Below are 24923 nucleotides of genomic sequence, written 5' to 3'. Positions count from 1 at the left end.
GGCTTCATCCTGAAGTGAGAAAGAAAAAGCCCAAGACTTGCACATTAGACATAAAGGCCGCTGGTTATTAATGTGGCCATGTCAACATGGGGAAAGAACACAGCATAGGCATGGCTAGTTAGCAAACTGTATTTAATAGACGGAAGCTTGAAGCTATCATCTATGCTGGTCAGTATTTGAGTACAGCAGTATTTCTGAGCCCCATTGCCTCCTCAATTTGTGTGACCCACAGCCCGTATTCCTTTCACTCACTCCTCAGGTCTCTGGTTATTAAAGTGCCAAGGTCAACTCACCCTAATCTGCCCTGCTTTTTACCCCTCTCTTCCTGTTACCTTGCACCTTTCTCATCAGTGCCCCCCTATACCTTTCCTGCACCTTTCCAAGTGACTTTGAAAAACAGTCTTTATATGTTTAGATGTGAAACATTTAGGAAATGACTTAGTTTGCTAATTTAGTTACTGTTTCTATAAAGTTGACAATATTTACATATGGACATTGCATAGTACTATTTCTTTTGTCATACATATATGTATATATGTACGGACATGGCACAGCACCACTTCTTTTGTTCTATATGTCGGGTGTAATTTCCAGTATCTCTTCCTATTTGATATGTGTGGATGCAGTACTGTGTCTCTCCACTTGCTCTGTATGTTGGGTGTAATTCTTAGAACCTGTTCTTTATCTGCATGTATGGACAGAGTACTGTGCCACTTTGTTTGTTCTGTATGTTGTGTGTGTAGACAGATGCAGTCTGCTTCTTCCACTGCAGGTGGTGCTCGACCGGAGCATCTTCACAGTTTGAAGGGGAAGTCGGGGGAAACCGTTCCTCAGTGATTTCCTGGTTCCTGGAGGCAGTGTTCTGGTTGTCAGAGCTGCTTCCTGGTGACCCTTGGTGACTATCTTGGGTCAGAAGAGTCTTTAAGTTCCTGCTCCCCAGATTTTAGCACGCATTGGCATGTCAGTAGTGTAGGGAAAGGTCTCCCTTCTGTCAGGCACAGTATTAGTGACAGGGAAAGGTTCCAGACAAGAAGGGGCTTGAAAGTTCCTTGGACATCTTCCCATTTGGGTACGAGACTGCCAGGCCACATTCTGCCCCTCTAGACAAACGTTGTCAGTTCAGCTGATACCTGCTCCACTACACGCTGTTGGCATTTGTTGTGTTTTGCCTTTACTACATAACAAGCTCTGCCTTTACTACTACATAGTTTGTCTGTTTGAAAAAAGACACAAGTCCATCTAGTTCAACCATCTTGTGTTGCATCCATTTGCAATACAAGATCTGCCTTTACTGCAATACACGTTCTGCCTTTGCCACAATACAAGTTCTACTGATTGCACCCGGACTGTGTGTGAGTTATTATCACCACACCACGCTGCACCCACCAACACATGTAAATATTACTACTTCTTTTAGTTTCTCAGTATCTTATATGCTGAGTGTACTGCTCAACTTCCTAGGCCTACTCCACATCTCCCTTTTTACTGTACATTTGTAGGTCCCCTTTTCAAGCTATTCCCATTTCAATATATTAGCTATGCCCAGTTTTTTGCTGCAATGCATCCTTTTTCCTTATCATCCTTTAATCGTGAGGTCCCAAACTCTTCAGCTTATTAACCCTTTCAAGAAGTTTCAGATTGTTCATCCAAAAATGTATTATATGATTTTGTTTTAATAAATACTCCTTTAAATAGTGGTATTACAAATAATAGTAATAGATAACGTTCTTGAAAATACTGTGAACACTTCCTTATGATTTCAGCAGCTGCCCCAGCCATTTTATTAACCCCTTGGATAGTTCCACCAATCATTTTAGGTCAATATTAACCACCTTGAGGATTACTGCTATAAACTTCTCTCCCAGAATGACATCACTAGTTGAAGAGGCAATATAGATCACAGCATTCTCCCTACATTCCCTACATTTCCACCAGTATTAATGTGCTCTAGCATTCTCTATAATGGGATAAAATTGAAACCGCACAAACCATTTGAAGGAAGCTAACTCAAATTAGAAAAAAAAGTCTGATATCTGATAACATTTTTGCATTTAACTTTTTATTTTTAAGCGCAAAGCCCAAGCTTACGTGATAATTAGTGTGGTGAAAGGTACAGCACTCATCCATGTAATCTGCTGCACTACCCTTTACCCTTTTACCAACAATACAGGTATGACAGTAAGGCACAGAGACAAACTGTAATCACCTTTTTTCTGACTGCTGTAACCTGACAAAAAGTAAAAATGTGACATCAGCACAATATTTTTTTCATCTATTTTTAATCTTCCATGTTGATTTTAATTTCCTATCCTAGACACCCTACCTTCCATATCAAACTCACCTCTACATACCCTGACAAACCTTCAAACGTCTGATGTTGCTCATTGTCATATCCCGGCAAACCATGGAATACACTATGGTCACAGAGCAGCAACTTGCTGCAGACTACAAGTCCTTCACAGCAAAAGGGTTAAAATTGTGAAAGAATGGAAGTCACAGACAGACTCCTCAGGCATCAATATACGCAAGGCCGGTTAATGAGACTTGTGTATTGGCTGGGTATTTTTTTAAAAGCGAGCTGTTTCTAATTTAGCTAGAAGACGGAATGCAAATGTCCAGCAATGCATTTTTTATTTTGCCTATTACAAGAAAGACAGCCTTGCTAATGGGGGGAAAAAATAATGTACCCAATGTATATGCACACATATGTAACTGGATATTAAATAGCAGCATTGCTACTGTTAGTGTAGTTATTAATTTATTTCTAGCATGTGTGATGTCTTGTCATTAAAACAGTAATAATGCTGTTAAACTGAACAGAACTGTATTCCCCTGAAACCTATCTATTACATAATAAAGCAGAGGAGCAGCCAATTTATTCATTAATGTAGACAGGGTGGTCATTTTGCCCCAGGTGGTCCAAAATCCTTAGCTGCAGAAGTGCAGGTTTTTGCGCTTATGGAAAAGAGTTTTTCAATAGTAACCAGCTCTTAACTTGGGGTGACCTTCAACACTTTTCATTGCATGTTAAAGGAGACACTGACTGTCAAAGCTCACTTTCTTCCTAAAAAACTAGTTGCCTGGCTTTCATGTTAATTGCCCGCCTTAAATCATTTTTAGAGTCACTAATGCAGAGAGAGAAGTCAGAACTCCTGATCTGCATAATTGGTTCAGGTCTGAAACGCAATAAATGCTGAAGCCCGGGGATTTGCACGACAGCCAGGAAACTATCATTTTTTGAAGACAGCCAGCAATTACAGCCCATTAGTCCGCTAAGACAGGTTTGTTTTAAGTTTTTAAGATCACCACAATGTACTTTGCAGATAAATATAGCAGTTGCATACATAGCCATAATAATCACCAATGCAAAACTTGATTTGTCTTTTTCGTAATATATTTAAAGTTAAAAAACTATTACTCCGCTTAAGCCTCGTACACACGATCCGATTTCCTGATATAACCTCAGACTCAGTACTACGTGGTTTTTCAGCTCTTTAACGCCAACCTTTGGGCTCCTTCTGCTAATTTTGTGTTAGTAGAAGTTGGTGAGTGTTGATTTGTGCTTGATTCGTGCTTTTCAGTTCGTTTCTGAATGGCCATTCGTCAAACAGACATGTTGCGGAATCGGAGGAGATAACGTGTTATTTATTTTTGGCTTTGGAGTTATTGCTTTGACCCAAGTCCAGTCCAGGCACAGGAGGAGAAGGAGTTCTTGGACCAAAAATTGGTTACTTTATTAATTGTGACCAATTATTTCATATGCCTTTGCTGCAGGAGCTCCAGGAGAATAATCCAGATGATTTTTGGAATTATCTCTGGATGTCGGACCCCTGCTTTCACCAACTCTTGGCATTGTTGACCCCCTATATCAGGGGTGTCCAAACTACGGCCCTCCAGCTGTTGCGGAACTACACTTCCCATGAGGCATTGTAAAACTCTGACATTCACAGACATGACTAGGCATGATGGGAGTTGTAGTTCCTTAACCACTTCCCGACCGCCGCACGACTATATACGTCCTAAGTTTGAACGGGGATATCGTTGTTATGGCAGCAGCTAGCTGCCATAACCCCGGTATCCCTGTTTTCGTGCGGCGGCCGGCTTTCAGATAAAAGTGGTCCCTGCGGCGGATTCGCCGCGAGATCACTTTTATCGGTGGCGGGAGAGGGGCCCCCCCTTCCCGCCGCGATCCGGTGCCCTCCGCCGCTTACCGGAGCCGTTGGTAGCGGCGGAGGCGATCGCGTCCTTCTGCGTGGTGTGTCTGGAGACGAGTGAGGCCAAGATGGCGCTCACTCGTCTCCATGATACTGCTGGGCGGAAGCGACGTCAAAACGTCACTTCCGTCCACGCCTCTTAAAGGCATATTTTTTCAAATGTAATTTTTCTAAATGACTTTTTTTTTTTTTTTTTTTTTTTTTATTGCATTTTAGTGTAAATATGAGATCTGAGGTCTTTTTGACCCCAGATCTCATATTTAAGAGGTCCTGCCATGCTTTTTTCTATTACAAGGGATGTTTACATTCCTTGTAATAGGAATAAAAGTGACACAATTTTTTTTTTTGTAAACAGTGTAAAAATAAATAAAATATTTTAAAATAAATAATAAAAATAAAAAAAAAAAATTTTTAAAACCCCCCTGTCCCGACGAGCTCGCGCGCAGAAGCGAACGCATACGCGAGTAGCGCCCGCATATGAAAATGGTGGTCAAACCACACATGTGAGGTATCACAGCGACCGGTAGAGCGAGAGCAATAATTCTAGCCCTAGACCTCCTCTGTAGCGCAAAATATGCAACCTGTAGAATTTTTTAAACGTCGCCTATGGAGATTTTTGAGGGTAAAAGTTTGACGCCATTCCACGAGCGGGCGCAATTTTCAAGCATGACATGTTGGGTATCAATTTACTTGGCGTAACATTATATTTCACAATATAAAAAAAATTGGGATAACTTTACTGTTGTTTTATTTTTTTATTCAAAAAAGTGAATTTTTTCCAAAAAAAGTGCGCTTGTAAGACCGCTGCGCAAATACGGTGCAAAAAAAAGTATTGCAATGACCGCCATTGTATTCTCTAGGGTGTTAGAAGAAAAACCATATATAATGTTTGGGGGTTCTAAGTAATTTTCTAGCAGAAAAACCTGTTTTAAACATGTAAACACCTAAAATCCAAAACGAGGCTGGTCCTTAAGTGGTTAACAACTGGAGGGCCATAGTTTGGACACCACTGCCCTATATTAAGGGGACACATGCATGAGGCTTTTATTTTATTTTTTGGTTGAATAATAATGATTTGATTTGTTATATTTTCTATATTGTTGGATGCATAGAATGCACTTTTTGGTTAAGTTCTATTGGCAGATAGCATGTCTAATTTTATTTGTTTTCTTTTTTTAATGCACAATAAAAAAATTGTGGAGAATAATACTTGGCTATGTGTTTTACTTCAAATGACGGTTTGGGAGTAGGCAGTTACATTAAAAAAAAATACAATGTAAAATTAACAAGAGACCCCAACATAGTTGTATCTTTGATCTTAAAAACTACGGGATAATGGTGTTGTGGTAACTTGCCCCAAAAAAAAAAAAAAAAAAAAAAGCATAATAATATTATTCTTGATATCACTAGAAAAAAAAAGCCTTTGAAAATGTGTTTGTCATAACTCCATCAGTATCACCAGAAAAGCAGCTTCATTATTATCCCATTAAAGAAGAAGAGAATGTGCGCTGCATTTCAAGATTTCATAATTTGCCACGTCACGAATGTTAATTCTCCATTACGAACACTAGTTTACAAGACCGACCGCTTCTGGCTCGTCCTTGCTTCCGAGCATGCGTGTTTGTACTTTGGACTTTTGTCCGACAGACTTGTGTACATGCGCTCGGAAAATCCAACAATGAACGTTTGTTCGTGGAAAATTTATAAACCTGCCATTGAACATTTGTCAACGGAAAGTTAGCCAACAATTGTCTAATGGAGCGTACAAATGGCCGGATTTTCCGCCAACAGCCTGTCATCACACATTTCAGGTCGGAAAATCCGATTGTGTGTACGAGGCTTAAGAATGACTTTAGAAGAATTGTCATAAGTAAAAAACTGTCAACCAAACTTTCTAGAGGAAGATTTGCTAAATATACAAGATCCTTAGGGGTTTACCACAATGTGCCCGTTAAACATTCGTTAAGTTATGCAGGTCTGCAAAAAATTTGCTATCAGACAGATAAAGTCGTTTTTTGGCAAAAAAAAAAAAAAAGTCATATGGGGTTGATTTACTAAAACTGGAAGCTGCTAAATCTGGTGCAGCTCTCTACAGAAACCAATCAGCATCCAAGTTTTAATTGCTGAACTGAACAAACTGAAGTTAGAGGCTGATTGGCTACCATGCAAAGCTGCACCAGATTTTGCACTCTCCAATTTTTTTAAATCAATTCTATAAAGTCCTGTCTTCCAAAAACTCTATCCGCTAAATTTTTTTTTTTTTTTTTTAATTTAGTTCTGCTTTAATGTGGTGATATATAGTATATTATAGTAGAACCCCATGATCTTTAAAAAAAACTAAATACAGGTCTCTACCTTCATGTCTAAATACTTCTAGCTTCTCCAGTGAAATGGTATTGAAACATGAAAAAAATCCCTTCTTTACTCCATGCTTTCCAGCTTCTGTTTACCTCCTCAGACAGAATCTTGATTCATGGGTGTTACTAACATTGAGCTCAGGAAAATCTCAGTTGCCACCACCCTCTGTTCAATGAGAGCACCTAGGGAGGGGGCCATGTAATTTACAGTTCCCCTCCCCCCATCTTTTTGCTGGCTGTTATAATGCAGGTGGCACTGCCATTCACTGTACTCGATTGTGAGGGTGTTAGGGTGGAGATGACCTCTTCCACACAGCATCCTTGGTTGCTAGGACTCAGGTGGCCCCTGTTGCTCAGCATCCTTTGTTGCTAGAACACAGTTGGCCCCTATTACTTAGCTTCCTTGTTTGCTAGGATGCAGACAACCCTTGTTGCTCAGTTGACTGGGTTGTTAGAATTAAGGTTTTCCCTGACACACAGCATCCTTGGTTGCTAGAATGCAACCATCTTTGGTTGCAGAGTGCAACCTGTCTGCATCCTAGCAACCAATGATGCTGTGCAGCAGAGGTCAGCTGAGGCCTAACAGAGAGGGTGGAACAGGGAAACTGACATGTCTCCTCCCCTTGCATACCTAGTGGCAGCGTTTGTCTCTGAGAAGAATATGGTTTCTAAAACAAATTAAGTTGATTGGTAATTAAATATTCCTTTCCTTGCTAAATGCATCATCAGAAAGCAGTGGTGAAAGGGGTAGGGGGCAGTGGCGGTTGGTGGTATATTTTTGGCAAACAATCCACCTGCCGTCACCCCCCCATTGGTTGGTTGGGTCACAGACACCCCCCTCGGTCGGTCACCAGCCCCACACTTACCCCATCCAGGTCGCGGGCAGTGCTTCCTGCGGGCGGCGTCTCCTCCTCCTGGTGCTGCACGGCGGCTTCCCCTGTGTCTCCTCCCTCCTCCTTCTCGGCGCCCAATAGGATTGTCTCCTCTTGGCCAATCAGGTGACGGGTCTCAGGACCTGCTTCCTGATTGGCCAGGAGGAGAATCAGGAACACAATAGCGACTATTAATTTGCTATTATCACACAACAGTGCTCTGCGCCTGAGCCCACCCTTTTTTGAAGGGTGGGCTATTTATTATTATTATTAATCGTGCTTTAAAAAAAAAAACAAAAAGACATTGGAATCCATGCATCTGATGCCCTGCAAGTAGATTAGGGGGGTGGGGCCCCTGCACCCTGAATTACAGACCACCACTGGTAGGGGGGCTGTGAACCATTCTATCTATCAATGAATCAATGAGAAGAGCTAGAAAGATAGGACAAATTGCTGCATGCACTTTGTTGCTTCGGGAACAGGAGCAAAAAAATTTGTACTGAGACTTCTTTTAAGATCGTCAGGATGCCTTGGCAGATGGAGAGTGCCTACATTTACAGGAAAAGTAGAAATTTACATATAAATTTGCCTGGCCTGTATAGAGATTGTTTTATTGTTTTGACATGCTGTTTTCACTGAAAATGTCTTTAGTTATGGATTTTTCATTATATGCATATGCTAAGTTTAATTTCCCCAAAGTTCTGACATGTTTAACTTAAAATAAAACCCGTTCCCTGCACATCTTAAAAATTCTGTTCTCTTTAAAAATAAGCACTTTGCCATCATTTAAAGGAAAAGACCACGGAAGACAAAAAACTTTGATATTTAGAGATGTTATATTCATTGCTGAAGACAAACAAATTTGGGTTTCGCTTGGCCTTTAGGGGTACATTTTTGCTAGACTTACATATTTAAACAGTTATACAATGAAAGATGGTATTTCCACACTTGTCCACAAAAAAAAAAAAAGCCGTCTCTTCTTCTGATCCAGTTTAAGGTTTTGAAATATAATTATTCTGTTTTGCTGCTGATGCTTGGAATTTATACACATACTAGTCATAATAAAAGCTTTATTACTTGGATGACATGTCTGTGATAAAAAGGGGGGAAAAAATCTCAAAACTGCAAAAAAAAGTGCCTTTAAAGTGTCCCCTTAAGAGACTGCAAGGTTCAGAGCACAGCTATAAATCTCTGAGGAATCAAAGCAGTCTGAGAAAATGCTATTTACAACTTGTTTTGTGTATGTTCAGCAGAAACAAGTGATGTAACGGTCCTATTATTGAGCCTAGCTGAAGTCTGGAAGCTGCAGTATCAGTTACTTTAATCTGGAAAAAAATCATGGTATTGCAAATATTATTTTTCAAGTGCAATATGTCTTCCTTATCCATTTCAATGTCCATAGATGTGTCTTGTTACAGATACTGTATGTTCTGCTAGTAGCAGTGTAGTCATTTTATTGCATTGAGGGAAACCTGTGCACTTGACAATGGTTTTCATACTGTTGGTGTATCTGTATTTAACCACTTCAATACAGGGCACTTATACACCTTCCTGCCCAGACCAATTTTCAGCTTTCAGCGCTGTCGCACTTTGACAATTGTGCGGTCATACAACACTGTACCCAAACTAAATTTTTATAATTTTATTCCCACAAATAAAGCTTTCATTTGGTGGTATTTGATCACCTCTGGGATTTTTATTTTCTGCTAAACAAATAAAAAAGTCTGAAAATTTTGAAAAAAATTTTTTTTTTTGTTTCTGTTACAAAACTTTGTAAATAAGTAAGTTTTCTCCTTCACTGATGGGCACTGATGGGGCTGCACTGACAGGCACTGATAAGGTGGCACTGATGGGCACCGATGAGGTGGCACTAATATGCGGCACTGATGGGGCACTGATAGGCGGCACTGATGGGCACTGATAGGTGGCACTGATATGCAGCACTGATGGGTACACATAGGTGGCACTGATGGGCACTGAAAGGCGGCATGGATGGGCACTGATAGGCGGCACGGATGGGCACTCATAGGTTGATGTACACTAATAGATGGTACTGATGGATGCCAATCAGTGCCAAACAATAATGCCTGCCAATCAGTGATGCCCTTTGTGGGCACTGATTGGCATCCATTGTGGGCACTGATTGGCATCCCTGGTGGTCTAGGGTGGCATACCTGGTGGTGACATCCCTGGTGGTCCTGGTGGCATCCCTGGGGGTCCAGTGTGGACATCCTCGGGGGGGCTGCGCTGATAATCAATCAGCGCAGACCCCCCCTGTCAGAGGAGTAGCCGATCGGCTCTCCTCTACTCGCGTCTGACAGACACGAGTGAGGAAAAGCTGATTAATGACTCTTCCTGTTTACACTGTGATCAGCCATGATTGGACACGGCTGATCACGTGGTAAAGAGTCTCCGTCAGACTGACACACCACAAAATCGATCGGCACGTTGCGCGCCCCTGGGGGCGCACAGCGGCTTGATACTCTGGCGATGTCATATGATATTCTTCTCATTCATTTTTTAAAAAACTTGAACATTACAAGAACCTGTCCTGTACATGTGTAAAAAATGTGGACATGTAAATACAGACACTGTAATGTGCCACTACACAACCTAAAGGCTATGTTACTCCAACATTTCATATTCCTGATATGTGTCTGTATTACCATGTACTTGTATTAAAAAGTATCCTGTTCTCTTTGCACTGCTTCCTTTGTGTGAAATACCTGGCAATCCTGCCAGTCCCCCTGCTTTTATATTTCAAACTGACCAGGCCAGGGCATGGAAGCACATTTATCTTAGCAGGATCAGTCTTTTTCTTTGCATTATACATGGGAGCGCAGCCTGGCTGTACTCCAGGGGTCAGACTTGTGTTGGAACTTCCCCCTGCACAGCTCTTTACTGCGAAGATCAGTGTACTTCTGTTTCTCTGCCTCCTGCTGACACGCCCCCCTGCACAGCTCTTCACTGGGAAGATAAGTGTATTTATGTTTCTCTGCCACCTGCAAACACACCCTCCTGCACAGCCCTTTACTGTGAAGATCAGTGTACTTCTGTTTCTCTGCCTCCTGCTAACACACCCTCCTGCACAGCTCTTTATTGTGAAGATCAGTGTACTTCTGTTTCTCTGCCTCCTGCTGACACACCCCCTACAGAGTTCTTCACTGGGAAAATCAGTGCACTGCTGTTTATCTGCCTCCTAATTACATGCCATGATAACTTATATTTCCTGTTACAAGTCAGCATCCCAACCACCTATATCAGACATCCCAACCTGCAAAAACTAATTTCAGGGAGGTGGCAAACCTATTCCAGGGAGGTGGTGCCGCACGGTGCGCTACTCCGCGCAGCCCGCCAACCATCAGACTCTGAAGAGTTCCATTTTACATCAGGGCAGCGGAAATAGCAAACGGGCTCAGCCAACCTGCCAACAGATATTGGGGAGGGTCAGTGTGATCTGGATGCATACAGAGAAATGGGGAAATCACCTGAAATTTGTATTTTCCATTTGATCAGTGCCCCCCTTCCCCCAGACAAGGTCACCTGGGGAGAATAATTGACCAGTCAGGATTTCTCACCAAATTATATCACCTGCCTCACAGGTACCAGCACTCCTCTATAGCTCCCATGCTCCCACCATGTGTGTACACCACTCAGGGGCTGCCTACACGGTTACCAGGCTTTGTGTGGAAGCACACAGAGAGCCAGCCAGGAATACAGTGCTGCCAGAGAAGACATTGCATTGTGTAACAGTAATGAATGCCGTCCTCACACTCACCAGCTCTCTCTCACTCGCTCCTGGACTCACTCCTCCCTCTGTTTCAATCTGACACAAGCTCCCTCCACAAAGCTGCTGCTCACCTCCTATTGGCTTCCTAACCCTCTCTGAGCTGGACTGGCGGAGGGCGGGGCACTCAGTGATTGGGGGAGCTGGAGGGTTACGAAAGGAGGGCAGAGTAACAGTCTGAGACACATAGGAAGTCCCGTGCTGCACCTGCTTTGGCACAATCGATCCCCATAGCGATGCCACTGCCTCTCCTGGCTGGGAGGAGGGGGCGGTTCAGGCTGCTGCGGCTGGCAGCCACACTCGCGGGTGTCCGTGAGCCCGCCGTCAAATGCGGGAGACTGAAATAGGGGTTAAATAAAAAGCAATTTATGTTCTTATCGTAATATATAGGTTATTTTTCTCTCTTTTGCACTGAACAGTTCTTCCAATGCTGTTTTCTCAATACTTAGAGTGAGATGGCAGCACATAGGGTATTTCAAGTGGCTGATAACAAGCGTGCTTGTGGAAAGTTGTTTATTAATAAGGGGTACGTGACTCTTTATCCTACATATTTTGAGAGAAAGAGTAAGCTCTTAATAGGCTTTTATTTAATGGTGTATGACATTCATTGCAAAATACTACTGCACTTGCTGCAGACACTTTCTTGCCCTGTGGCTATTGCTCTGGGCACAACTTCTTGATCTGTGATCACACAGACGCTCAACAAGCTACCCTCCAGCACTACTCTAAGTAAATGCATAGCCTTTCATTTAGATACATTTTCATAGCTATTGCCTATACATGGCGAATGTGATGTTTCTTGAATTAGTAGATAGGGTTTTTGTGCTGGAGTAACATTTGTATTTTTCTTCTGCCAAAAAAGAATCCTTTCCTTTTCACCCAGGAATTTAAATTGTGTGCACTGTCTGCAGTGCAATGTACACTCTCAGTCTATCCTTGACATTTTAGAGGATGGAAAGGGGTGCAAGGATGTTGCAACTTCTGTAAGGATGCACAGTACTCAAATCATCAGTGACCACCCAATGGCCAAAGAATAAAGATGACAGAATTAGAAAAAGTGAGATTGTGGCAGTGGCAAAGAAACGGTGGTGAAGAGTCCTGCCATAATGTGCAAATATTCTGTGTTGGCCCACCAAGGTTAGGTTTATCTTTACCAGAGACAAAAAAGCACAGTGGCTTAGTTGTTCACATTTCTGCCTTTGCAGGCACTGATTTCTCTAGTTTTTGTCCTAATCTAGGTACGATCTGCATGGAGTTTGCATGTTCTCCCTGTCCTTGTGTGTATTACCTCCTCCCACACTCCAAAGACAAGCTGGTAGGTTAATTGTTTCCAGCCTAAATTTGCCCTAGTATACGTAGGTATGCACTTTAAAGCAGAGCTTCGCCTTAAAGGGGAAGTTTCCCTTTATGTCCTCCTCCCCCTCCTCTTCTTCATTTGGTACTTATTTTTGGGGGGAACAGGTATCTGGTTTTGATAGGTACTTACTCCCACTTTTGATTGGATTGCCGTGGCCAAATTCACCATAAGTCCCCCCCTCCCTCCATGCCCGCAACCTTCTAGGACACGTCACAAGTCTCAGAAGGTTGTGGGACCATTTATAAACCATGGCTCATGCAGAAACCACAGCCAACTACCCACAGTAAACATTACGGCACCAGGAACCCAAAAATTGGCAAAGAACCAGTTTGGCTAAGGACAGGGCTGGACCCCTGGGCAGGTAAGGGTCCTTATATTAAAAATAAGCAGTATTTGTAGCTGCTAACTTTAAAAAAATTCAAACAGGGTGAAGAACAGGGACCTTAGATTGTAAGCTCCTTGAGGCAGGGACTGATGTGAATGTACATTATGCATTAACTGTTGGTGCTATATAAATACCTGTCTGAAAATCAAGTCTGTGTTGTAAAATGAAAACTGTAGCTATACATTTAAAACGTATTTTACAGCAAAGGCCACAATGCAACCTTTCCAAACATATGGGTTAATCGCCCTATTGTTGAAAACAACTGCTATACAAGTAATCCGTGGATAGTAAATTATACTGTCTCAATTATATTCCTCCTTATATGCCCAATCCAGCAGTTACAGAGATAAAACTACCCTAGTTTGTCCTCTGAAAATCAGAGATAATGCTAATGAATGTGTCTGGATTGCGTGCCTCTGGAACTACCCATAAATCACCATTTTGCAGCTTGAGCTGATAGTTCATTCAGTTTACAGCTTCCATAAACCCTGTCAATATAACTGTGGGGAAAAGCAAACCATCATAAATGGGGCACTAATCAGAATGTTATATTCATCAGACAAAACCATCTTCTTTTATCGTTATAAATAAATTAGTCATCGTTTCGCTGACGGTATGCTACTTCATTCTGTAACAGGCCCCTGCCACCCTTTCTATACTTTTTATACATCAAATAGAAAGGATGCTGTAAACTGTGTGTCAACATGCAAGTACATAGGCAGGGCATGACTTTCATTAAATTAATTACCTTTAAATGGTTTGTTACATTAAAATCTATTTTAACAAGGAATGATACATGACAGTCATAGCTTGTGCCAACCAGCAGTACGATTTACTACAAAACATCCACAATTTTTAAAGGTGTATAGCTCTGATTTACCTGTCTTACTTAATAAAACACCACACAGACTTAAAACGGCCTTAACAGGCCACTATCACTTTGCTAGTGATGGCAAAATGTGCTCATTCAGCATTGTTGCTGAGTGATTACTGATCTTTATGGCAAATACAGTTTCCGTATACAAGGCCTAGTCGCCTAGATCAACCTTTCTCAACCTTTTTAACACAGAGGAACCCTTGAAATAGTTCTCCGTCTTGGGGGCACCCCTGCTAAAAATTAAAAATCTACAACTCAATAGTGTGATGGTCAGTGGTAAGAACGGTCCTTACACTTGCGGTCATTGGGAAGAATTACCTCCTTACAGATAGCTAAAAAGATCAATGGTGTCGGTGGGAACTTATCTGAGAGGCAGAAATTGCCCAATGCTGAACCCCTAGCAACCTTTGGAGGAACCCTAGGGTCCCACGGAAGCCTGGTTGAGAATCATTGGTCTAGATCATCTTGAAGGGAATGTTCCCGAGTCCACATCATAGAGTGGCGAGGGGTTAGAACACCTGGTTTTTAATGCTGTTTGTGCCCCAATTAGGGAGATTCACCCTGGTGACAGTTACTGCCAAAAGTGAAAGAAAAATCCAAAATTTTGAGTTGTCACCAGAACAGGAATATAGGAGAACTCTTCTTATAGGGACTCTAGTTCTGCTGACAACCAATTCTTTGATTTTGGAGGAATTTCTTCTCACTTCCTGTTTGACTATGGGGTAGGAAGTAAAGGGAAATCTCCCCAATGGGGCACGGATGGCAAAAAAAAAACTGACAGGGGTCATAACCCTCCCTTACTGTATCCAAAATAATAAATGGATTTTGTTCTACTTTAAACATAAGCCACTGTATATTTTTACAGAAATTTTAAAATAGTATGCACAATAATTGTTAAAGTACTAAAGGCAACATTTGTTTTCGTATTTCGTTTTTTTATTGCTGCCTGTGTCAACATTAAGGAGATTTGCCCTCTCGGTTTGTCTTGTTTACCATTATCACTGAAAGTGAAAGTAAAGCCTTGTACACACGATCGGATTTTCCGCAGACAAAATCTCTGACTTTTGTCCGAAGGGCGTTGGCCAGGAACTTGTCTTGTATACAAACGGCACACAGTTGTCATGCCAACAAACACGAACGTAGTGACGTACTACATGGTTTTTCAGCTCTTTAGCGCCACCCTTTAGGCTCCTTCTGCTAATTTCGTGTTAGTAGAAGTTTGGTGAGTGTTGATTCGCGCTTTTGATTTTGTGCTTTTCAGTTTGCGCTTTTCAGTTAATTTCTGAACAGCCGTTCATCAACCAGCCATGTTGCGGAATCAGAGGAGATAACGTGTTATTTATTGCTGTGACCCAAGTCCAGTCCAGGAACAGGAGGAGGAGGATTTCTTCGACCAAAAATTGGTTGCTTTATTAATCATGACCAATTATGTCATATGCCTTTGCTGCGGGAGCACCAAGAGAATAATCCAGATGTTTTTCGGAATTATCTCCGGATAAAGGACCCCTGCTTGCACCAACTCTTGGCATTGTTGACCCCCTATATTAAGAAGCAGGACACATGCATGAGACTTTTATTTTATTTTTTGGTTGAATAATGATTTGATTTGGTATATTTTCTATATTTTTGGGTGCACTTTTTGGTTAACTTCTATTGGCAGATAGCATGTCTAGTTTTATTTGTTTTCTTTTTTAATGCACAATAAAAAAAATTGTGGAGAATAATAATTGGCTATGTGTTTTACTTCACATGACAGTTTGGGAGTAGGCAGTTACATTTTAAAAAATACAATGTAAAATTAACAAGGGACACCAACATAGTTGTATCTTTGATCTTAAAAACTACAGGATAATGGTGTTGTGGTAACTTGTCCAAAAAAAAAAAAAAAAAAAAGCATAATAATATTATTCTTGATATCACTAGAAAAAAAAAGCCTTTGAAATTTGTTTGTAATAACTCCATCAGTGTCACCAGCAAAGCAGCTTCATTATTATCCCATTAAAGAAGAAGAGAATTGTGCACTGCATTTCGAGATTTCATAATTTGCCGCATCACGAATGTTATTTCTCCATTACGAATGCTAGTTTACAAGACCGACCGCTTCTGGCTCGTCCTTGCGTCCGAGCATGCCTGTCTGTACTTTGGACTTTTGTCCGACGGACTTGTGTAGACACGATCAGAAAGTCCGACAACAGACATTTGTCCGCAGAAAATTTTGAAGCTTGCCATCCAACATTTGCCCGTGGAAAATCCGGCAATTGTCCAATGGAGCGTACAAACGGTCGGATTTTCCGCCAACAGCCTGTCATCACACATTTCCTGTCGGAAAATCCGATCGTGTGTACAAGGCTTAAGAGAAATTCCCAAATTTTGTGGTGTTCCAAGAAAAGTAATAGAGGGAAAAATCTTCCATTGGGGGTTCTGATGACCTGGGGGTTAAGGGATTCCTTTGATTTACAAGGGGTTCCTCTCACTTCCTGTTTTGGCTATCTCACCAATGCACAATACAGATGGTAAAAAATAAACTGACAGAAGTAACAACCCTCCCATACTCTATCCAAAATTTAAAATAATATTTGCCTATAGTTCTACTTTAATGTTTTTGTATTACAACATTCATATGCTATTTATTGCACTGCATATGAACAGCACTGCTTCAATCTCTTTCTGAAAAATACATACATATAAAAATGAAAAACATAAAGTGTCCATAAATTCAGATAAAGAATAAGTAGAAATTGCAGACTTAGAGGCTCATATATGAAGAGTGTTCCAACAAGAACACTTCTTGCTGGCCATATAAACAAACCAGACCTCTTTTATTTTCAGCCCTGCATTGAGAAACAATAAAGCAGCAACCTACCTAGGCCACTTTGCTACTTTGAAAAAAAGCTCTATAAGTCTATAAAGCAGAGTAAAGTAATGTAATATAATAGGCAAGTAATATGCTTAGTTCTTTGCATGCTTTGGGAGACTGAAAGTTCCATTGATTTTCATGAATGTGGAAATAATGTGTCTAGTCACATGACCTGCCAATGGAACTACTCTTAAAATGCAGGCACCAGCAGAAAGCAGATAGTGATCTCCACTCTCTGTTTTAAATAAGCCCTTCTCCCAATCTTAAAGCAAATTCCATCCTTACTTTTAGTCTTGCACAGTTGCAGAAGCTCCTCTCCTGTACTGAAATTGCTTCCTCTGATTTTGCTGCACACTGTGAGCTTCCCACAGTGTACATTAGAAACTGCAGGAAGTCAAATAAAACCCACCCTTTTTCTTGGATGGTGTACATTCAACATCATCTAGACTTTCCTCCATAGGTTGACTGTCCTTGGCCAACATCAGGGAAGAGGACTCTTTAGGTGAGTACCGAGACAGGGTTATGTGATGTTTTCAGGAAGTTCTGTAGTTCTTTTCCTGCCAAACTTTCAACCTTCCAATGAACATGCACATTGGGACCTATTGCACATTCTTTAGGAAGGGGAAGGGACTGTGGGTAGTGCAAAGTGGCTTTATTGTTATATTTTATATTTTATTGTTAATAGGGAAAATAACAGAAAACACATTTAAGCTTTCACACTGCTCTGCTGAAATCCATCAAAAACGCATATAAGTTTTTGATGGATTTCTGGTGTGTTTCCAGTGTGTTTTTTGGTTGGCTGACTCGCAGCAAGCACCTGTAAAACATGAAAATGTGATTCACTGCAGTGCATTTTTTATGCATTTTTTAAGTGTTTTCTATTGATTTCAATGGGGAGCTGCATTTTTGTGCGGTTTTAAGAGTGCGCCAAAGATGCAGCAAGCAGGACTTTTCAAACCACAACTGAAAAGAAACTAACCAGTGTGAAGAGTTCCATAGGGTTTAAAGGAATGCATTTTCATGCATTTTCTTCCACTTTTTTAAACTGAAAAACTGATCAATAACTGGAAGGAAAAACAATGATGATATGATTATCAGCTGCTTCAATGAATTCAAATGAGGGTGTCTGTTAGCTGCTATCAGTGTTTGGAAGCAGTCGAAGGACATGTAACATACTATGTGACATCTAATTTAGGCAGTCTCAGTAAAAAGTGCCTTAAAAGAAACCCATCAGGAAAGAAACTGAGACCTGCTATTACTGACTTGTTTTTGCAGGTGCAAGCTCCACGGCTGTCATACTTATTCCTTCTTCGATGGCTGGTATGTATGTGACCTGGAATAAGCATATTTAAATCAGGTGTCTGTAAACCTGCTATAAGCATGCTGGTTCCAGGCAGTGCCGGGACAAGGCCATCTAGAGCCCAGGGCGAACATGTCAAACTGCCCCCCCCACAAGAGGTATGAGTATTATATGTCAGCAATAATTGGGAACTAATCTGCATGCTTAGCCTTAAGCATAAATTTCCCCCTCCTCGCAGGACAAATCCACCCTCCTGCAAAATCCCCCCTCCCAGTACAAATCTTTATCTCCCAGCTCAAATCCTCTCTCTCCGCAAATCACCCCCAGCACAGATCGAAAGGCTCAAAAAATCACTCCTCCTAGCACAAATACTCTACCCCTCAAATTCCCCCCCCCACATTACACATCCTCTCCCCCAAATGCAAATCACCCCCCCAGCACAAATTCTCCACCCTCCTAGCACGAATCCCTTCCCCTCCTAAATTTCCCCTCCTAGTACAAATGCCTCCCAATCATCCCTACTTGCACAAATCTCCCCTCTAAAAATTATCCCTCCTGGCACAAATCCCCTCCCCTCTCCACCATATCACCTCTTCTAGCACAAACCCCCCAAATCCCCCCTCCTAGCACAAATCCTTCCAAATCACAACTCCTAGCACCCCATTACCCTTCCCATGTAACTATGCAATAAAAAATGAAAAAATACACTGGAGTTCAGCTTTAAGTGTTTCCAGCTGAACCAATGTAACTATGCAATGAAAAAACATATCTGGAGTTCCTCTTTAAGTGTTTCCAGATGCTGTGTACAGTCTCATTAATTAGTAGTACTCCTTCCATTGGACTATTGATAATGATGTACTAAATGCTCCAGGAAAAAAAAAAAAAAAAACAATTTTTACATATTTGTTTTGTAAAAATAAATCACCTCTAATGATGGGTGTTCTACATTTGGGGATGCTGCTGCGTTATAGAGAAATCTTCACTCATCCCTAGTATTCTGACTCCGATTGTTGTGAAGCGACTATCCCTTGTGAGACCTCTATGCCTGGCCTGTATAAGATATAATCACTGAAGACAATCCTCATCAGATAGTTTGAACTCACCAAATACCGATTCCATCCACAAGATGCTTATTCTGAACATCAGGTTACAGCAGATGACAGGATACAAACAGATGAATAGGTGGTAGTATTTATGCGGCCAAAAGATGTTATTGTCTGTAGCTTAGAATGCAGAATACATGTGCCCTGCTACATGTGGCTTGTAGCTGCATCCATGACACGCAAAGTACAAACACGGAAAGAAGGGTGGGGCATTACATACAAAGGAAGTGTGTCATAACATAAGGGAAAATAAACTTGAGAAAACAAGTGCATTACCACAAATGGTCACTAGATGGCAGCATGTGAACTAAATAGAAAACGTCCATAGAAAATGGTTAGGAAAACAGTCTATATCAATTCTATGCCCCGTTGGGGCAGCACACCTGGTGTTAGCGTTGAACCTCTGATGCTGAAACTTAAAGTTGTTGTAAACCCTTCCATATACCCAGTGAAGTGACTGGTCTCAGGTGATACACAGAGATGAAACAAATCCTCCTATGTAAGTTGTACATGTTTATGTGCAGCCATTTCTTCTCTACATCCATTCAAAGTGCTGAATTCTTAAGCTTTTCTGAGAGTTCAGGAAAAAGGGGACAGAGAGCTGAAGTTACACTCTGCACAGCTCAGTGAGGAGAACTCTGAGAGCGGATTGGAGGGAAGAGACACACCCCCCTTCACACAGCACACAGGAACAGAGCTGAGGCTGTCCATCAGCTGGAGGTTCCTCCCCGTCACCATTTTTCTCTTGGTGTCAGGAAAACTTGTCAGAAGTGACTCATGCTGATAGCAGAGGAATGAAGCAGCAGACAGAAATGAAACTTAGTGCTCTTAATTGAGACAAGTACACACTATAGAGTGATATTTTTTTTCATATTTCATGTCTGAGGTTTACAACCACTTTAACCACTTAAGCCCCGGACCATTTGGCTGGCCAAAGACCAGAGCACTTTTTGCGATTCGGCACTGCGTCGCTTTAACTGACAATTGCACGGTTGTGCCACGTGGCTCCCAAACAAAATTGGCGTCCTTTTTTCCCCACAAATAGAGCTTTCTTTTGGTGGTATTTGATCATCTCTGTTGTTTTTATTTTTTGCGCTATAAACAAAAAAATAGCAACAATTTTGAAAAAAACACATTATTTTTTTACTTTTTGCTATAATAAATATCCCCAAAAGCTAACTCCTAAAGGGCAACGTACAAGTATGTTAATCTGCCTGTACGTGCCCTTCTGCCGCAGTATATCTGCGTGAGGCGGTCGGGAAGCGGTTAAAGTTCTGGCTCTCATACAGTGCATACAGTGAAGGATAGGAGGTCACTAACACCCGACCTCCTCAATGCACACGTTTTGTTTTCTTTTCACAGAATACCGGGCACTCTGTGACTGGACAAGAGGAGAGGTGGATAAATGTCATGATCTCCTCTCGTCCAATCACAGAACACCTTGTATTCTGTAAAAAGATGACATAGGGGTTGATTTACTAAAGGGAAACAGACAGTTGCAGTTGCTACAAAGCTTAGTGAATGAGGTAAATGTTCACGTTGCAAAGAATACCCAATCACGTGCAAGAAAAATATAAAAGCAGCATTTTTGCTTGCACATGATTGGATGATAGAAGTCAGCAGAGCTTCTGCTCATTTACCAAGATCTGGAGCAACTGCTCTTGCAAAGTGCACAGTCTCTGCCTTTAGTAAATCAACCCCAATGTGTTATGTGAATAGATGAAGTGGAGTGAGAGCGACCTGCTATCATAACTGAGAAGGATCTGTTACTTGCAACACTGGAAGTAGATGAATGAAACTAAGTTTTACATAACACAACAGCATCCCCACACATGGAGCATTCATGTTTAGAGGTTATTTATTTCTGCAAAGCAAATATTTAAAAATGGCTTTGCTGGAGTTCAGCCTAAGGCCCCTTGCAGACGGGGAGGACTCCAATAGGGTGATCCGCCTGCCCATAGAGGGACCTGTCCGTTGATCTCCGATGAGCAGGTGATTAACAGGTCCGTGGTCGCTCGACTATGCAGAGCGAACACAGACACAGCCCGCTCCTCTCTATGGGGCGATTGGATGGAAACGGACTGCCTGTCCACTTCCATGTGATTGTCATTCGATCAGATCTGCCAGATGGATAGAGAACAGGTCCCCATCTGTCTGTTTCTAGCAGCCCGGATCAGTTGCCAGTGGGTGTCAGCGGACACATGTCTGCTGACATCTGTCGCTCCATAGAGAGCTATGGATAGTCCAATCGGATCTGTCTGAAAAACTGACAGACGGACCCGATCGGTCCGTCTGTGTGAAAGGGGCCTAAAAGTTGAAATAAGTCTGGATGGAAAATATATATATTTTAGAATACTAACAGAATAATAGAAAGACATTTTCTGTAAACACATGATGCAGTTAAATGCATGACACTATCTCCAGTGTCAAAAAACCCTGTACAGATCTGTCCTGTTATCCCTGTGTGTTTGTCTGTGCCTCTGCACTGAGTGGGTCTAATGGGAGTGGTCAGCTGTGGCAGCTGCAGGGCACTAATGAGGAAGCTGCTGGGCCTGCATCCCTTTAGACAAGTTCCTATCAGTGGCGGTGCAACCATTAAGGGCACACGGGTGATGCCCTCTCTCTCCAGCCACCCCCTGTATGTACAATGGATAGATTCATGCATTGCATGAATCTATCCACGGCCGCTGTAGCCACCCCCTATTCAGGCATCCGGCCCTTTTCAGATGCCAGGCACATGAATTACAGCGGCGGAGGGGGGGTGTTTTTGAAGCACCTGATTAGAGCCATAGACTCTAATAGGCTTCAAAAAAGGTGCACTGCGAGCTCACAGCATTGCGCTCGCAGTCCAACCAGGTGTGTTAGCAAAGCAAATTAATATTTGCTTTGCTAACACTGAACCGCCTCTCCGCCAATCATGAGGCGCGGAACTAATACCGGTCACCTGATTGGCTGAAGGCAGAGGCGATCCCATTGGCCACCTAACAGAACAGGAAGAAGAGATGCACGGAGGACACAGGAGCCATCAGCCACAGCTTGCTGCCTGACCTGCCACCACAATGGGGTAAGTGCCGGACAGACAGCAGGTGGGCGGGCGGGGCACAGTGGCTGCATATTATTTACACAGAGGCAGCGAATGATGGGGCACAGTTGGCTGCATTTGCTGGGCACAGTGGCTGCATATTATGGGCACAGAGGCAGCAACTGATGGGGCACAGTTGTCTGCATATGATGGGCACAGTGGCTGCAATTGATGTTTTTGTTTCAGTATTTTTCAGAATTTTTTAATTCGTTTGCGCCCCCAAAATTTTTAAGGCACCAGCCGCCACATTTTTGTTTGACATTTTTGTTGCAGGGGACTTGTATCTTAGGCAGACTTCTGGGAAAATTGGTGAGCCAATCACACAAGCAGGAAATTATGTTTCTGGGGAGTGGTCAGTACACATTCTGTATACAGAACAACTCCAGGTAGCCATATTGCATTGCATATGTAGAAATTTACAGTGGCTAGAAATTGAAAAGGAAAGGTCATTTTAATTACAATTTCAATTACAAAAGGACCTGTATCGCAATTGTGCACGCTATATTATTATTAATTATTATTTCTTTATTTTCTATTTGTTTTTCCCCATGAAAGTGGGGTTACCCTTTAAGCTTTGACAATAAAAATCCTGGAAGCTGATTGGTTTCTATGCAGAGCTGCACCAGATTTTGCACGCTCCAGTCTTAGTAAATTAACCCCAGTATTACCTCTTCCATGGTGCCTAATACATTTCTGTCATTAAAAAAATATGTTTATTAAACTTCCATTTTATTATTATTATTATTATTATTATTAATAATAATATATCATACTATTTTTGCATGTATTATGGTTAATGTATCATAAAAAATCCATGTTACAAAAAAATATAAATATGAATAAATAAGCATATATATATATATATATATATATATATATATATATATATATATATATATATATATATATATATATATATATATATATATATATACTTATTATAATAGAGGATTTATATAGACCTGGCAGTTTGAGCAGCGCTTTATAGCATAAACAATACACAATATTTTTAATAAAATAATATTCCAATGGTTGTTAGGATACTTCATAAATAATATTTGTGTTGGTCAGTCTGAGACAGTTCGAAAAAGAAACCAGTATAAAATGTTACAACAATTGTAACTATGATTATAGGCTTTTCTCCTGTAAATTGGTTTTAGTGGTGAGCGATGACCGCTGCTTTACAGTCCCTCATAAGCCCTAACTGCTTTCTGTAGGACTTCTATTAAACCTACAGCATGGTCCCTTGGAGGACAGCAGAGTGTCCCGTATTTTCCTGGTGACAGTCACAGCTTGGCCGATTGCTCAGAGAACTCAGTCACCTTAACCACATGTAACTTATTGAAAAAAAAAAAAAACTTATTGTACAGTTCCAGATCAAGCATTTTCTGACTGTCCACTTCATAATCAGCTACAAAATAAAAAGAGTTCTCTAGCTAAGTTGAAAAGGGATGGGATTACTTTGAAGACCCTTTGAGCTAAAGGAGCCCTTTAGGAAAGAGAAGAAGGCATGTGAACGCAGTGCATATGGAGCAATTCATCTTCTTTATATCAGGTCATAATCAGGCGTTAAAGTTTTCCAAACATGAGAGCATAGAAGCGGTAAGAGTTCAGAATGGAGAATATATGTTGTGATCAGATAACTGATCTGACTCGACGAAAGCAAGTTGAGCAGTAATGTGTCAAATGTTCAGGATAATGCAATTTTTGAGAACAAAGCTTCCTTTCTGCAACCCTAAAATTGCTTTTCCAGCATCAGCTTGGAATTACTCCGCTAGTTGTAGCAACGATTAAGTGGTTAAATCACTGCTACCTACACAGTATTCATGGGCACTGTCAAACATCTGATTTTGGAGTTTGCCGTAATAAGCCATTTTAACACCTTCCCCTACCTGGCCAACATACTACGCATTAATATGCCTATAAAATTCTTTGGAGCTGTCAGAATATCTAGAAACAGAAATAATAAGCCCCCCTTTTTTTTTTACTCTCACCCAAGATTAATATGCCACTGCAGTGGAAAGAGGGTTAAGGAAATTGCAAAGAGACCAATAGCGCGCCTTTCCCTTTCATGCCATAGCCCTCCCCCTCCCACAAAATGAATAGAATATGTAAGAAGATATGAAGGGAGTATTAGTGGTAACATACAGTACCATGAGCTGCTCTGGCCTCTCAGTCAGTGTGGAACAGTTAACAGATCTCACTTCTGGACTTCGTACACAGTGCAAAAAAAAAGAAAAAATAATAAATACATTAAGAAGGGAGAGGGACGACACCAACAAAAAAAAAAAAAATATTCTCTGACTGAGTCAAAGTCAGCTTTCTCGGCTCTGGTGCATTCCTTTCCCTCTATCTCCCAACCTCTTTTGCGTGTGTCCTGTCATATTTTCTTCAGCTGTTAATTGTCTGGGCTTGCGAGAAAACAGCCAAAGTTTAAAGGAACAAAAAAAAAAGAAAAAAAAAAAAAAAACGTAAAAATGCTTGTAAGTGACTGTCACAGCGGATCAGACTCACGTTGGATGGTCATTTTTTCCAAGGGAAGTGTTCCTCTCATAGTTCCTGAGTGTCTCAGTCATCTCTCACTCCCTCCCTCCTCACTGCCCCTAAGCCCTCCCTTCCCTCAATGTGCTCACCCCTCCTCCATCATGTGCATATACACATACATCCCTGATACACGCTCCGTCCTCACCTCCCTCCTCCCTTAAGGCCATGATCTACTAGTGGCAATAAAA

The 24923-nt window shown here is 41.4% G+C and overlaps 1 protein-coding gene across 7 annotated transcripts in view; it reads right to left on the bottom strand.

Annotated features, from left to right (window-relative positions):
- The window catches only part of BNC2 (basonuclin zinc finger protein 2), an 878778-nt gene that overhangs the window by 318647 nt on the left and 535208 nt on the right, over positions 1–24923 (bottom strand). Inside the window, exon 1 of one of the 7 annotated variants that reach the window (XM_073636686.1) lies at positions 24345–24785. The exons of 5 other annotated variants lie outside the window; for them this stretch is intronic. In XM_073636686.1, coding sequence (XP_073492787.1) covers positions 24345–24347 — 3 coding nt within the window. In that variant the 5' untranslated portion in view covers positions 24348–24785. Of the gene's footprint in view, positions 1–24344; positions 24786–24923 lie in introns of those variants that run through there. One more of the 7 variants, XM_073636703.1, reaches the window with a different exon arrangement.

The sequence above is a fragment of the Aquarana catesbeiana genome, linkage group LG01, assembly GCF_042186555.1.
Source record: "Aquarana catesbeiana isolate 2022-GZ linkage group LG01, ASM4218655v1, whole genome shotgun sequence".
NCBI classification, from domain to species: domain Eukaryota; kingdom Metazoa; phylum Chordata; class Amphibia; order Anura; family Ranidae; genus Aquarana; species Aquarana catesbeiana.
The sequence above is the reverse complement of the archived record's forward strand: the minus strand, read 5'-3'. Positions and strand labels throughout refer to the sequence as shown.